The following is a 13139-nucleotide window of genomic DNA, read 5'->3' as shown; positions in this document are numbered from 1 at the left end:
TTTATGATTAATGTAGACCTCTGTAGACCTCTACATTAATTTCTTTGGAACTGGATGGCTATGGGACTGGGCGGGACAGAAATCTCATTCAATACATTAGGGTTTTGTTTAACAAAGCAAGAGATGACAAGTGGTCAGAAGCATGAGCCAGAGTGATCCTATGCCCTATAAAGTTAAACTGTCTCTGGGCATCACCAGTTTAGAAACAGTAAAAAGCGTGATAAGATCAATTCATTGCAGGTCATAATAGAGAAGTGAGTTACAGATGCAAGTAGCATAATCATATAATCTGATAATGTGATATGGGAAGTTGGGATCCTAGTAGAATCAGCATCTAATATTTTATGTCATTCATAGCTTTTGTTATCTTCAAAACCAGTGACAGGCATGGTTTTCTTACCTCTGATGAAGAAGGTCGACTTGGATTGAGTGACATATTGACCAGTGTCTCAATAGGATAGTTACCAGATGGAGTTTTGGATGTTTTATATATCTTTCTTCATTTAAGCAGCATTAAATAAGTATTTAAATAGATTTTTGGTTTAAGATAGCATTCCAGCTATTTCTGGTCTCTGATGTGTTCAAACCATAAAAAGAAAAACATAAATGCTTTAATATAAACACAAATATACAATCTTACTATTCTCATTTAAAAAGACATTATACACTAAGTATGCTGGTTATTCTAAGAAAATTTATACTCTGTACAGATATCCTCCTCAACTTATAATGGTGTGGAAGTGATACTATCCTTGAATTTTAGAATTGTTGTCTTTTCTTGAGCTAGCAATATGTGGTTTGATAGTTTCTTGGAATGCTGGACGTTAACAGTAAGCCACAGCTCTTCTACCAGTTACAGGATCACAAAGGTGAACACTCTTACTAAGCTACAAAATTCAGAAAATTAATTGTATTAAATGCATTTTATTTTCAAGTTACAATGGAGCCTCATACCCATGAGGATAATAAACTGGTAATTACATTAGGATGGATTTTTGACAAGAACATGTTTTACTATTTACTAAACAATTCTTTTTTATGGGTCAAAATCTGGGTTAAATACATATATAATGTAGAAATATATTTTACAAGGGGAAAGCCTGAATTTATATCAATGATCATTGAATGATAAAAACTGTCTTCTCATATGCATTTCATTCAGGGCATAGAATAAATGTAAGCAATCATTCTAGTTAAAAATACTAGTCTTTAAATATATCAAGCATTATTTTATATTATTTCCTGTGGTTTTCCTCATAGAATTTATGGTAATTTATAACAATGCATGATAAAATTAAATATATATATATATAAATATAGTAAAAACTGAAACAAACAGAGTAGTTTAAATATTATTCTAAAAAGAAATTTCCAAGGCTGGTAAATCCTAGATGATCCACACACTAACTTAGCAATATTTAGACTAACACAACGGAAGTTTTCTTGTATCTCAAAGCATTGCTTTACATTGACCTCCAAGTAGCAATTTAAGTCATATAAAGTTCAAAACTCTTCTGACCTTGTACTTAGCTCAGCTCTATGAAATACCACTAATTGTTTAACATTATCAAAATTAAAAAAATATTTTGTGGGCTATATAATCTTTGGAATCAAATCAAATATAGAGAAAGAAGCCATGAGGCAGTTATCAGCCACAAGACAAGCTCATCCTATGAGAAGGCTGTAGTTTACTGAGGTTTACAAATAGATGGTAAAAACAGACTAAGCAAATTGACTGTAGCGGCAAACAGAGGAGAAACACAGCTGAAACTATTTATCAGCAATAAAGGCCAGAAATCTTGCTACTGAGGTCCTGAGCCTTGGATTTTCTTCCAGTGTGGCCTATGTGTGGGGTAGTTCTAGTTTTGGGGTTTTCACACAGAATCAATTTCCATGACTTGTCTATGTCATCTTTGCAATAATAACCTAATGCTTGATTAACTTGAGTCTGTTAATAAATCAACTAATAATAAGTTTAAATTAAACTTAGGCATGCTTAGAATTTGGAGTTTATCCTAACTAATCCCAACATAACACTTGGGATTTATTCATAATAATTAGTTAATGGACAACATAATGCCAACAATTCAAGCAAAAGATGATTTGATAAGCAAAGAAGACTACAGAGTTCTATTATCTCTCATGTACTACCAAATTTTGATTTACAACCTTTCTTCCAAGAATGGACAAACAACCTTATCTTGGATACTAATTCCAATAAATGGCTACCAGTTTGTCTAAAGGTTGAGTTGTTTAAGCTTGGGTGCAGTGCAGTGGAGGATCACTTACAGAGTATGTGTGCTGGCCCTTAGGTTTGAGTGCCCAGACCAACCTGCTAAAAATAAAGTTATTGAAAAGTATCCCAAGGCCACGTCTGGTCTTTGCAGAAAAAGACTACAAAGATCATTAAAAAATAACTCTGAGACTAAGTTGCAGAGCTAAAATCAAATTTTAAGAATTTCTGGTATTCTTCCAAGTAAATAAGGATTTGAGTAATTTTTAGTAGATGATTGACTTGATGCTAGCATATATGAAGAGATACTTGGCGAACTAGAAATCTTAGTTAACAACTAAAATTGGGAGTTTGACACAGGCTATATTTAAACACAGCAGAATTCCACATAAAGCAATCAAATGGATTGGGCCCCAGAAAAGCAGGGTTTAGTACTCTATAGTGAAAAAGGCCATTCATTGTGGTCTATATCTTAGTGCCTTAAATCTGACAAGAACGCCACTTGGGCTCTTTCAGACCCATTCCAGTTCTTAAATTCACTCAAACGTGACAATGCCTTTATTCAGGAAGTAAGTCAGAATATGGTCAACCTTATGCCAGATGTTGGGCATACTTCATGACACAGGCCTTTCTGATCAGGATAAATTCAGGTTCCATTTCTGTTCTGACAGTTTTGTTCTGCCTCATTCATGGGTAATCTAATAAATTTCTAACCTGCCTAAAAAGATAATTTGTGTTAGCTAAATAAAGAAAGCACCCAAGGACACCCCAGAGACCATACACCACTAGGCTGTTTAAGAGTGAGACCTTGACCTGTTGACTTGGCCTCTGGCAGCACACTACATCGTGGCAGGGACACAGCCGGAGGGGCTGCTCACTTTGATATAAGATGAGGGAGGGAGGCATGCTTACCTCCCTTCCACTAGGCCTCATTTCCTAAGGGAAAGCCCGGCAGGTAATCAAGCTTTAGCACTTAGGCCTTGGGGTGTGTTTAGGATAGAACCCATAGTGCGAGGTGAATGTAACATGGTAAGAAGGAAGGTAGAGGGGAAAATGTAACATTTTAGAGTAAGAATATTTAATACACCATTCCTTGAAAACGGGTGATACTACGCATAGGCGTTGATCTAAAAACACAAGTCTTATGACCCAACTTATTATTGGCTAAAATATTTTTTAACAAGACTTCCTTATAAGTTCCATATTCAATTATGAAAACTATTATATCAACATATGAGCAAAGCCACAGGAAGAAATGCATTACCTATATATAATAGGATAAAAACTGGAAAACCTGAGCTGTAATTTTTCTGGAAGCAAATTGCTCACTTTGTCCAAACTTCAGTTTCTGGAACTACTATAAAGCACAGTATGTAAACTAAAAGTCTCCAGTGCTCACCACTGCGTGGTGGAATCCCACAGTAATATAAAGTCATAGGGAAACTCATTTTGAGACCTCTTGGCTTTTGCTTAAAATACAAAGGATTGTGAATCTTGGAAGCATTTTATTTATTCAATATTGAACTCAGACCCAACGAATGAAAGCTGAGTAAGGTGTGGAAGTTAGGTAAATTTAAATTGGCAGTATCCTGTTGACAAACACAAAACAGTAATGTTGCGTGGTTGTGTTTTCTTGCCATTTATTGTTAATAGGTTCTCTTGTGTTGTTACTTTAGACAACAAAGTCTATTTTTAATAATCTAAAATGAAAACAGATGGTAAAGCCTTTGAAATATTTTAGAACATTGTGGAAGATTAAAGAACAAGCTTTTATTAGATGTTGATAATTCACCAACTGCTTTGAATGCTCACAGCTTCAGATGCAAATGAACTTAAAGGGGATTCTGTTTCTCCTCCTTTCCTATGCCAATATGCAGTGCTTATTAGACATACTATAAAAACTAGAATAGCATCTGGTGCTCCAGACAGCAACATGCTGTGGCTTCCTAACTCACTAGTTTGGAGAAAGAAGAAAAAACTTCCTGAGATCAAGACGAAATACTTTGTTTATTCCTCCACATCGACTTTATAGTGTGTACTTTGTGTGCTTTGCGGGATCTTTGACGTGCCTTCCAGCGCTAACATCCCATAGTTCTTAGCTATTATTGTAACTAAAGTAGAGCATTCCTTAAGTTACACACGTTTTAGCTCAGGAATCTGCCTTGAGATTTCAGCATACAATATAGGCAACAAGGCACAAGGTAAAGTATTTGTGTTACCTTTCATATTCGTTCGTTCATTTATTTATTTCTGTGGCACAAGTCTTTAATCACAGCACTTGGAAGGCAGCTGCAGAAGGATCTCTGTTATACTGTGGCCAGCCTGGTCTACAAAGAGTTTCAGGTTAGCCAGAGCTAGACAAGTGAGACTGTGTCTCAAACAACAATATTTTCTTCTAACATTGTGTATAAATGTGGGTCTGGGCATATATGAACGCAGATGTGTATAAATGTGGGTCTGGGCATATATGAACGCAGATGTCCCCAGAATCTAGAAAAGGGGCCACAGCAGCCCTGGAGTTGGGATACTGGCTGGTGCTTGTGAGCGCCATAGCCCGGGTGCTGGGAATTCAACTCAGGCCCTGTCCTCTGTCATTTCGTTTCATCCTCAAACACCGCAGGAAGCTTTCTAACTTGGGCAGTTTTATTAAGGGCTAGCTAGGATACCTGGGCAAGCTGTAGCACCAAACTCAAACCACAGCTTCTTACACATTCACTGAGAGCTGGGTGAAAAGCCAAACTCCCTGCGGACGTTTTTGGGAACTGACAGTAACTGGTCAGTCATGATTTGTCGGCCGAGATAGCAGCACCGACGACGAAACTCGTTAGAGACTCAGGTCTCAGCCGGGACACTGGCGCTTGAACTAATTAAAAACTTAAGTGTTTTCTCCTGAAAGCCCTCTGGGGTTTTGTTACAAGCACGAAGTAATCGATTACAGCGACGTCAGAAGAGCAAGCGTTCCCTAAACGCAAACGCTTTATTTTGAAAAGCACGGGGACTAATTCCCGGAAGAGCGCGGGAACAGGAAGCGTGGCGGGCGGCTAGTCCCGCGGCCCGGGCCGGGCGGTTACGGGCCCTGCGGCGCCCCGGGGTCGCCCGTTGGACGGATTCCCCGGTGCCAGGCTGAGCCCGGGGACGCGTCGGCCTGCGTCCCGGGGCCATTCTTGCCCTCACCCCGCCGCCGGCTCCGTGAGGGAAACCGAGGCCCGCCGCTCCGCCATCGGGCTCTCGGGACCTCCCGGGCTGCTCTCCCGCCGCGGCACCCGACGTCCTTCTTACCTCGCCCGAACCAGCCCCTCCTGACGCGGAAGGCGCCGGCCGGGCGTCGGGCCGCACCGCCCCCGTCGCCGCCGCGCCCACCGGCCGCTCCGCCCCTTCTCCTCGGCTCACGCCCGCGGGGCAGCCGGCGGGGCCCCCGGGGGGCGGGGCGGGGCGCGCATGCGCGGCGCGCGCAGCACCGGAAACTTAGCCGAAGTTCAGAGCCCCGCCCCCCGCCCCGCGACCCGCCGCCCCTCGCCCGCACCGACGAGTCGGCACGGCTGTCCAGAGCGCCATGTCGGGTTCCTCTAGCGTCGCCGCCATGAAGAAGGTGGTTCAGCAGCTCCGGCTGGAGGCCGGGCTCAACCGCGTGAAGGTGGGCGAGCGTGGGTGGACGGGCGTGCGCGCGCGAGCGTGGGCGGGCGGGCGGGCGGGCGTGGGCCCCGGTGGGGAAGCGCGGGCGGGCGGACACGCGGCGACTCGCGCTCGATCGGCCCTGGGCTGCGGCGGGGGCCTGATCCCGCCCGCCCTTCCTTCCGCCGAGTCTGCCCCCGCGGGGCGTCCCGCACACCGAGCCTCGCCACTCATCTAGTCCCACTTCTCACCCCGATCTTCACCCAGCTCACGGCCCCTGCTTGGCCTTTGGACTTTCTTGAGGCTGTTCGGTGGCTTCAGACTACGGCTTAGCGTGCCAGTCAGTTTGCGGAACGTCCCGGAGCCTTAGGACACCACCCTCGCTCAGTTTCAGCCTCGAACAAAGAGGTGTCCCGAACCGGCTGGCACGGTTCGCTGGGATCTGACCCTGCTGGGCTCTGTGCTGCTTCACACGCCCCGAGCAACTGATTAGCGCCGGCCTGGGCTGGTCTAACTTTGCCGTCTGTTAGGATTGCCTTGTCCTGGACTGTTGACTTTTGGGGAAAGGCTTTCTGTCCGTGTTGATAGACAACCAGGCATTCAAACGCTGTTGTGAGGACTGTTTGCTTATTTTTAAAATCCTAAACAGACTGGCGTCTTTCTCATGCAATAGGTCGGGTTACGTGTGAAATACTTCCCATGAGTATAAAAAGAAAGGAGAATATAAATCTCCCTGCTAGAAGCTCTCAGTTCCCAAGGTGATTTGATTATATATTCGGCAGGCTAGTCTTAATTTCCACCGTGCTTTGTGGAGAGAACTTCGAAGTAGGTTCCCCGAGTAGAAATGTCAGAGACTGCTTAACTTCCTTGTGGTAACCTTAGGAGGTCAAGGAGACGCCCATCTGTCTTGGTTTGGACTCCATTTCCCTAATCAAATTCACACCTCATCCAAGTGACTTACTCAGATCTATCTGTTGGCCAGATAGAACTCTGAAATTTGAAGCAATCTATTGATTATCATCGTGCACATACACTATCCTAAAGTAGGCCCGGAAGGAGAAACAGTGGGTTGGGGAGGAAAAGAAAACCAGGTGAATGCAGTAATTACAGCCTTGACCTTTAGCCCTGGTGGCCAAAGCAATGAGCTCACAGACTGAAGAGCTTCCTTTTCCTTGAAAAGCCTAGCTGCTCTGGGGCTACCTCCTAGCGTGACTACCTCCTAGCGTGATCTTGCCTTGTGCATCTTAATTCTCCCTAAGGCTTCTGAGTGGGATCATTTAAACCACCACAAATAGACACATTTTTGGAGTTCTCATGGCAAAGCACATCTCACTCAGGAATTGTAAATGAGTTTTTCCTCGGTTCCTAAATTAGATTAGGTGCCATTTAACATCATCCATGCCATGCTTATGCTGGGTACTTTGTGTGTGGCATTTTAAAGCTAGCATGAACTTACTATTGTGTTTGTTTAGTTGGTAATTACAAGCGCTTCACCAAACTCACAGAGGTAGGACAGGGTATCTGGAATCCTGACTAATAGTTTCACAGTGTCAGCCTCCTGTTTGTTAACCGTTATTCTGGCGTGGGCACTAGTAGCATTTCCATTTTGACTCTCAAGGTTCCTGTTTAGAGTGATGTGTTTTCACTGTGGTTATTGAGCTAGGTTTGTTACCGTTGACATCCCGGCTAAAATGTCAGCCCGGAGCCAGCGTCAGAGCCTGTCAGTCATCCCAGCACTCTTTACTGCACTGCTAGTCAGGTAACATTAGTATATCCCTGCTCTGTGCTAGTCTCATGCCGAGAAGTATATTCCACACATAATGGCACTTGAAAACATTGTGGGAAAGGAATGAACAGGCAGGCACTTGGGCTTTTCTGATGAAGGCGAACAAAGCCAAATGGCATAACATTGTGAACACTGGTACTTTATCCTCCATACAGTAGCTACTTTTAAGAGGCAAAGCTCTTATATTCAGAGACAAATAAACATGGGACTTATTGTCCTGAGTTGCTGTATAAGTCAAACACAGAGTTTAAACTTACCCCAGGATAAGTTTACAACATAGCTGTTATCTGAGGGGCTTTTGATTGAGAGTTGTCTATTAACTGTTAAGGGCACATCAGGGTAACAGACGTTTGTTGTCATCACCCTAGAGATAGCTGAGTGAGGATAAAGTAAATAAGGGAATTAGATGTTTTTGTGCATTCCTAGTCATGCTTGGCCTATATAGCATTGTTTGTTGTGTTGGTATCTGTATTCAGTCAGCTAGTTGGAGATAGAGCTTCACCAAGTAGCCAGGCTGGCTTCGAACTCAGCTGTTATAGTTATAAAACCTGACACAGACAACCTTCTGCCCTGTTTCATGTGACTTGAAAAACTAAGTGTACCTTAGTTTAACAGCTTTAATTTAAAAAGAAAATTGTGTACGCATGGTGCATTTGGGGAGATAGGTAAGAGACCAACCTTACAGAGGTTCTTCTCTCTTGCCACCTATATGTGGGTTCTGGAAATCAAACAAACTCAGGCCCAGTTGGTCAACCTTGCTGAGTAGCCTGTCTTTAAGAAACACTTTTTTGCTCAGATGTGATTTGGCAGTGTTATTACATGTATATGTGCAATCCAAGTAGGATTTCAGTGTTGTTTTTGATGTTCTATATTTCCTAAGCAAAATATATGCATAAGGGTAAATGCTTGAATGAATGCATGTCTTTCTTAAATGCAAGATAAGTATATGGATGGCTATAAATTTGAAGAATATAATGAAGTGTTTGGTTGTCTGAGTTCTGTGTTACCTTAGACATTCATGGGCATTTCCAGTTTGCTTTCAAGACAGTTTCCCTATAATGTTCAGTTTTTTGTTGAACTACTAATACTACATACTACTTTTAACAAAAAAAACCAAGCTATTGGGCTGGGAACTCAGTTGTTAGTGTTTGCCTTTGAATACAGAAAGTCCTGAGTTGGATCCCAACATTGCATAAACTGGGCTTGATGAGGCAGGCCTTTAATCCCAGCAAACATTCAAGGCTGTTTGCTACATAAAAAGTTTAGGCCAGCCTGGGTTACAAAAGACAAAACAAATCCTATGCTCCCCAAACCAAGGTGTTGGGGCTTGTTTAACAGCCTGTCATATAAAAACAAGACATGCTGTGCCTCACAGAGAAGTGGGATTATGCTTTGTGTTGAATAATTTGATGCTTACGGTAAGTAGAAAAAATATCACAAACCAGTTTCATTTACTGTTTTAAGTATAAGCCAGTATAGAACTGTTAGCTGTCGATTTTGAAGGGCTGTTTGTTTTCAGCCGTATAAAGACCAACAGACATCTCTCCACTCATTGTTATTTATAGGTTTCCCAGGCAGCTGCAGACTTGAAACAGTTCTGTCTGCAGAATGCTCAACATGACCCTCTGCTGACCGGAGTGTCTTCCAGCACAAATCCCTTCAGACCCCAGAAAGTCTGCTCCTTTTTGTAGTCTGCTATCTTGAGGTGAGTTTTCTTCATTCCACATAAAGGAAGAACCATCTAGGTCTTTATCTGTAACACTGACAGCATTTTTCCCCCAAGTTTTGGTTTTGAAGGTCAGTGAACACTTACTAGTAGTCATGAAGACGAATGGTTTCTATTTTTATCACAAAAGGCTATGTAATAACTCGTAAGAAGGTGTGGGGACTCAGAAAACTCCACTGCTGTCACAGGTGTGTGTTTGTATGTACTGGCCTTAAAAGCATGTCTATGTGGAGCTCCTAAAATACTAGGTTGCGTATTTACCTGCCAAATGGAAGTTTTAACAAAATGTACAGTACTTACAGGAATGACGCTGTGGGCGCTCTGGTGGATTTGTAAACTGTAAGAGAGCCAGGGTGGTTGGGTAGTGAATAAGCAAACAGGGCAGAGGTATAGGGAATAAGGAATAGGTTTTACCTTTATTTTTCATTTGTTGAGCAAAGATAAAGCACGAGAGAAGAGATTTGCACGTGGGTTGGTAGTGAACTGGATTTGAGGATTAAGGCAATAAATCAATTGCTATTTAGTATCTGTCAAGAGTTTTTATTCATGTCCTATATCAAATACCATGTGTGAAAAAAACTGTTGTTCCAAAGATATGGCCAAAACGGCTTTGGCTAATTTAAAATTAATTAAAGGATACTTTCATTTGTCATCTTTGATACATCAGTTAGTAGTATTGAATTGGGAAGCAAACTTAGACTGTGTTTTAAAAACTATTTTGTGTGTAGTACACACCCTTACACTAACATTCTGACTCAAAAAGTCCAGGAAGCTGCTGCCTAAAATACCTTGTTACATAGGCTTTGTAGATTTGGGGGTGTTCAGGAAGTGTTCCAGTAATTCTAGTGATTGGTTACGATGACTAAGCTTTTTGAAACACCAAGGAGAAGGGGAATAGAGCTGCTTTTGGGTAACAGGTTCTCCATGAGGGATCCTGTTAACGAGTCCAGCTCATGTCTTCACATTTAACAGTCTTAGCATTTTCTGACTTCTGGCAATATTCAGTGGGGATCTATAGGAGTTTCATATTTCTATGATTTACTAGAGATTCTTTTTTAGACTCAACTCCTGTATATTTACTAATTTATTTTCACCTAATATAAAGTGTTAAATCTGAAGTCCTGTTAGTAGCCTTTTTGTTTATGAGTCCACACTTAAGTGTTTAAATGACTTGTATTTATAAATGACTGGGATAAGAACCCAGATTTCAAAATAAAATTAAAGCTGTTAATTCCAGCAATAAAAGAAAACTTTAGATACTATGATTTGAAACAATTTAGGGTAAGCAAAGGATATTTAGATTAAAAAGCACTGCTTCTTAAAACCGTGAGTAAATTTACAGATTGTCTTCCTAAAGTGCATATTGTAACCCAGTGGATCTAAGGGAAGGTTCCAGAACCTGCATTTCTTTTGCAACCTGTGTTGTTGGTCTAGTGTACATTAAAGACACAGTAAAATCACCAGAGTCTACATGCAGCTTTTAAAAATAAAACCAGCTTAAGTAACAGAGCAACAGAGAATGCCAAAAGGAAATGACCACTAGAAATACTCTTAAGAGAATTTTTATCTCAGTAAAATTTCAACAGCTGGGCTATTTACTTCACTGTCAGCTTCCAGGTCTGAGGCCATGGCCAAGACTGATGTTTTTGGTGGCTGTCTGTGAACCTTAGAGGTAAAACTACCAAACAGTGACTTAGAAATTTTAATAAAATTTGATTATCACTACCCATCTTTGTTCTTCCACTCAGTGCATGGGTGCTTTTTTTTTTGTTTTGTAATTTTTTGGTGTGTGCTGAATTTGCTATTAAATGAAGTTAAATGTTCTGTTTTTCCCCCCAGAGGTTTTATGCCTCTTCATTGTTTGTTATGAAGTATTCAAATTTTTACTTTTTTACACCCTATTTTTAAAAACAGGTTTTACTTTCTATAATAACTTATTGTGAAGTTGTTATACCTGTTTTTCTTTCTCCCGTATATATATAAACTTAACTGTATTTTATAGTTTTAAGGTAAGACTGTTTTTAAGTATATAACTGTTGCTTCAATTTTGAGATCCTGTATGGATTCTTGAGTCATTTAAACTGCTCAGTAGTATTTTGTTACATATGTAGATTGTCTATTCATTCATCTCATGGGCTGCATTAAGGTTGTTGCTGTTGACAGTCGCATGTTCTGTGTCCTTGCATGTTTTCTGTATATTGTTATGACTGCATATTAGTAATTATTTTTTCAAAGGATCCTAGGATTTTCCTCATTGAATGTTTTTATGTTTACCTTTTTATTCTGATAAAGTATATTTCAGTAGTAATCTTAGCGGTGTGATCTGGATGACGCCATAACACAGGATGATAGATATTGTGCCAGTTGTGAGAACTAGGGAAAAGTTGGATTTTAGTGTCTTTGTAGATTGCATCTTCAAAGGTAAAAAGAAAAGCAGGCTTAGGCTCAATTTCATTAGAAAACCCTTTATAAACTCATATTCAAATGAGCCTCCTAGAAACAGAGGGTTGACTTATGGTGGGTGTGTACCAGCAAACCCACAGTAAGCTGAAAATCTATCAAGGGTCATTGGTAGTTGAGGGGTCCTGGGGTGGACTAGAGATGGCGCCGCAATGCTGCTGCTGCACAGCAGCTCAGAACAGCGCTACCGTGTGCTGCTTTTACACCACTGTGAAGTGGAAAAGCATCATCTGTATGTTATTACTCAGGAAAACAGGCAGAACATAAACCATTTTCAAAAATAAAAACTGTCCTTGCCCAAGTATTACTGATAAAAATGTCTTTTAAAAGTTATTGACACGTTATCTTTGTTTTCTCCATCAGGTTTCTTAAACCAGTGGCTATTGAAGAGAACTAGATCTGGAGTCTGTACAGAAGCTTCTCTAACACGTGCCATAACACAGTCTTTACTTGTCAATCCTTAACGTCTACCTCTCTGAATCTTCATGGATTTCTGTTTCACAAGGTTTAACTATTTTATATACACTGGCTGTAGCGTACAATAAAACAGCATACAAATTTCTGGCCTTGTTATTGCTATGAAATGCACTGTATTAGATCCAATGCTTTACATTGGCAAGGCTTCTAGGAACTTAAAGGCTATTGCAAAATTTTATTCAAGACTGGGAGACTTGCACTTTCTTTCAGCTAGTTATAGAAATTACTTTAAATATCCCCGATACGGGTAGAAAGTGGCTCAGTGGGTAAGATAAGAGTATCTGCCGTGTAACACTAGAGCTGGGGGAGAGGGTTTGTTGTTGTTTAACCTACCAGCATGGGTTAAAATGGTGAGCTCTAGGTTTAATGAGACTGTCTAATAAATAATACAGAAAGGGATTACAGGTACTTGGCACTGTCCTCTGGATTCACAAACAACAAAAGACTCCAAACAAAACCCTTTGTAGTACATTTAGCAGTTAAACCAGGAAGGTAGTTGCTTTAGTTTGGAAATAACAGTCCCATTAGAAAAACCAAGAACTTGAGCCAGGTAGTGGTGTAGCATGCCTTTCATCCCAGCACTTGGGAAGTTCCAGGACAGCCATGTTACACAGTGAAACCCCGTCTCCAAAAACAAAACCAACAATAACAAAACTTGAGAATGTGAGACAGTATTTGAATGAAGCAGGATAGTAGACATGATTAGCTTAAAAAGAGCAAGAAAACAGGAACTGAAAGATTAACTCCAGTGACCTGTGTCTTGGTGCCAAGCCCTGGCAGTAAGGGCTACACAATCAGGGCTACACACTATCTACCAACAATACTTCTAGCCTGTGGGTCCTTTG

At 41.1% G+C, this 13139-nt stretch overlaps 2 protein-coding genes across 16 annotated transcripts in view; one reads left to right on the top strand and one right to left on the bottom strand.

The window, feature by feature from the left end:
• Positions 1-5660, bottom strand: part of Spata1 (spermatogenesis associated 1) — a 38863-nt gene extending 33203 nt beyond the window's left edge. For 4 of the 15 annotated variants that reach the window (XM_085677576.2, XM_085677580.2, XM_085677582.2 and 1 more), the window contains exons 1-2: positions 5513-5647; positions 401-572 (exon numbers count right to left, since the gene is read on the bottom strand). In XM_085677576.2, the coding sequence (XP_085533702.1) occupies positions 401-436 (36 nt within the window). In that variant the 5' untranslated portion in view covers positions 437-572; positions 5513-5647. Of the gene's footprint in view, positions 1-400; positions 573-4452 lie in introns of all 15 variants that reach the window. The other 11 variants (XR_014997514.2, XR_014997515.2, XM_085677579.2 and 8 more) reach the window with 8 other exon arrangements.
• A 50-nt stretch (positions 5661-5710) lies between these two features.
• Positions 5711-12375, top strand: Gng5 (G protein subunit gamma 5). Its single transcript, XM_085677589.2, has 3 exons — positions 5711-5867; positions 9197-9336; positions 12181-12375. Exons 1-2 carry the CDS (start codon positions 5787-5789, stop codon positions 9320-9322), a joined length of 207 nt encoding a protein of 68 aa, XP_085533715.1. The 5' UTR covers positions 5711-5786; the 3' UTR covers positions 9323-9336; positions 12181-12375.
• The last annotated feature ends 764 nt before the right edge of the window (positions 12376-13139 follow it).

This window comes from Myodes glareolus, chromosome 17, assembly GCF_982192425.1.
Source record: "Myodes glareolus chromosome 17, mMyoGla1.1, whole genome shotgun sequence".
NCBI classification, from domain to species: Eukaryota; Metazoa; Chordata; class Mammalia; order Rodentia; family Cricetidae; genus Myodes; species Myodes glareolus.
Note: the sequence above shows the minus strand (reverse complement) of the source record. Positions and strands in the feature narration are given on the sequence as shown.

Excerpts from the sequence above, each read along its gene's own strand:
- Gng5 (XM_085677589.2), top strand. The coding sequence starts at position 5,787 with ATGTCGGGTTCCTCTAGCGTCGCCGCCATGAAGAAGGTGGTTCAGCAG. Across the intron at positions 5,868-9,196 it reads CCGGGCTCAACCGCGTGAAG|GTTTCCCAGGCAGCTGCAGA; the intron begins GTGGGCGAGCGT and ends TGTTATTTATAG.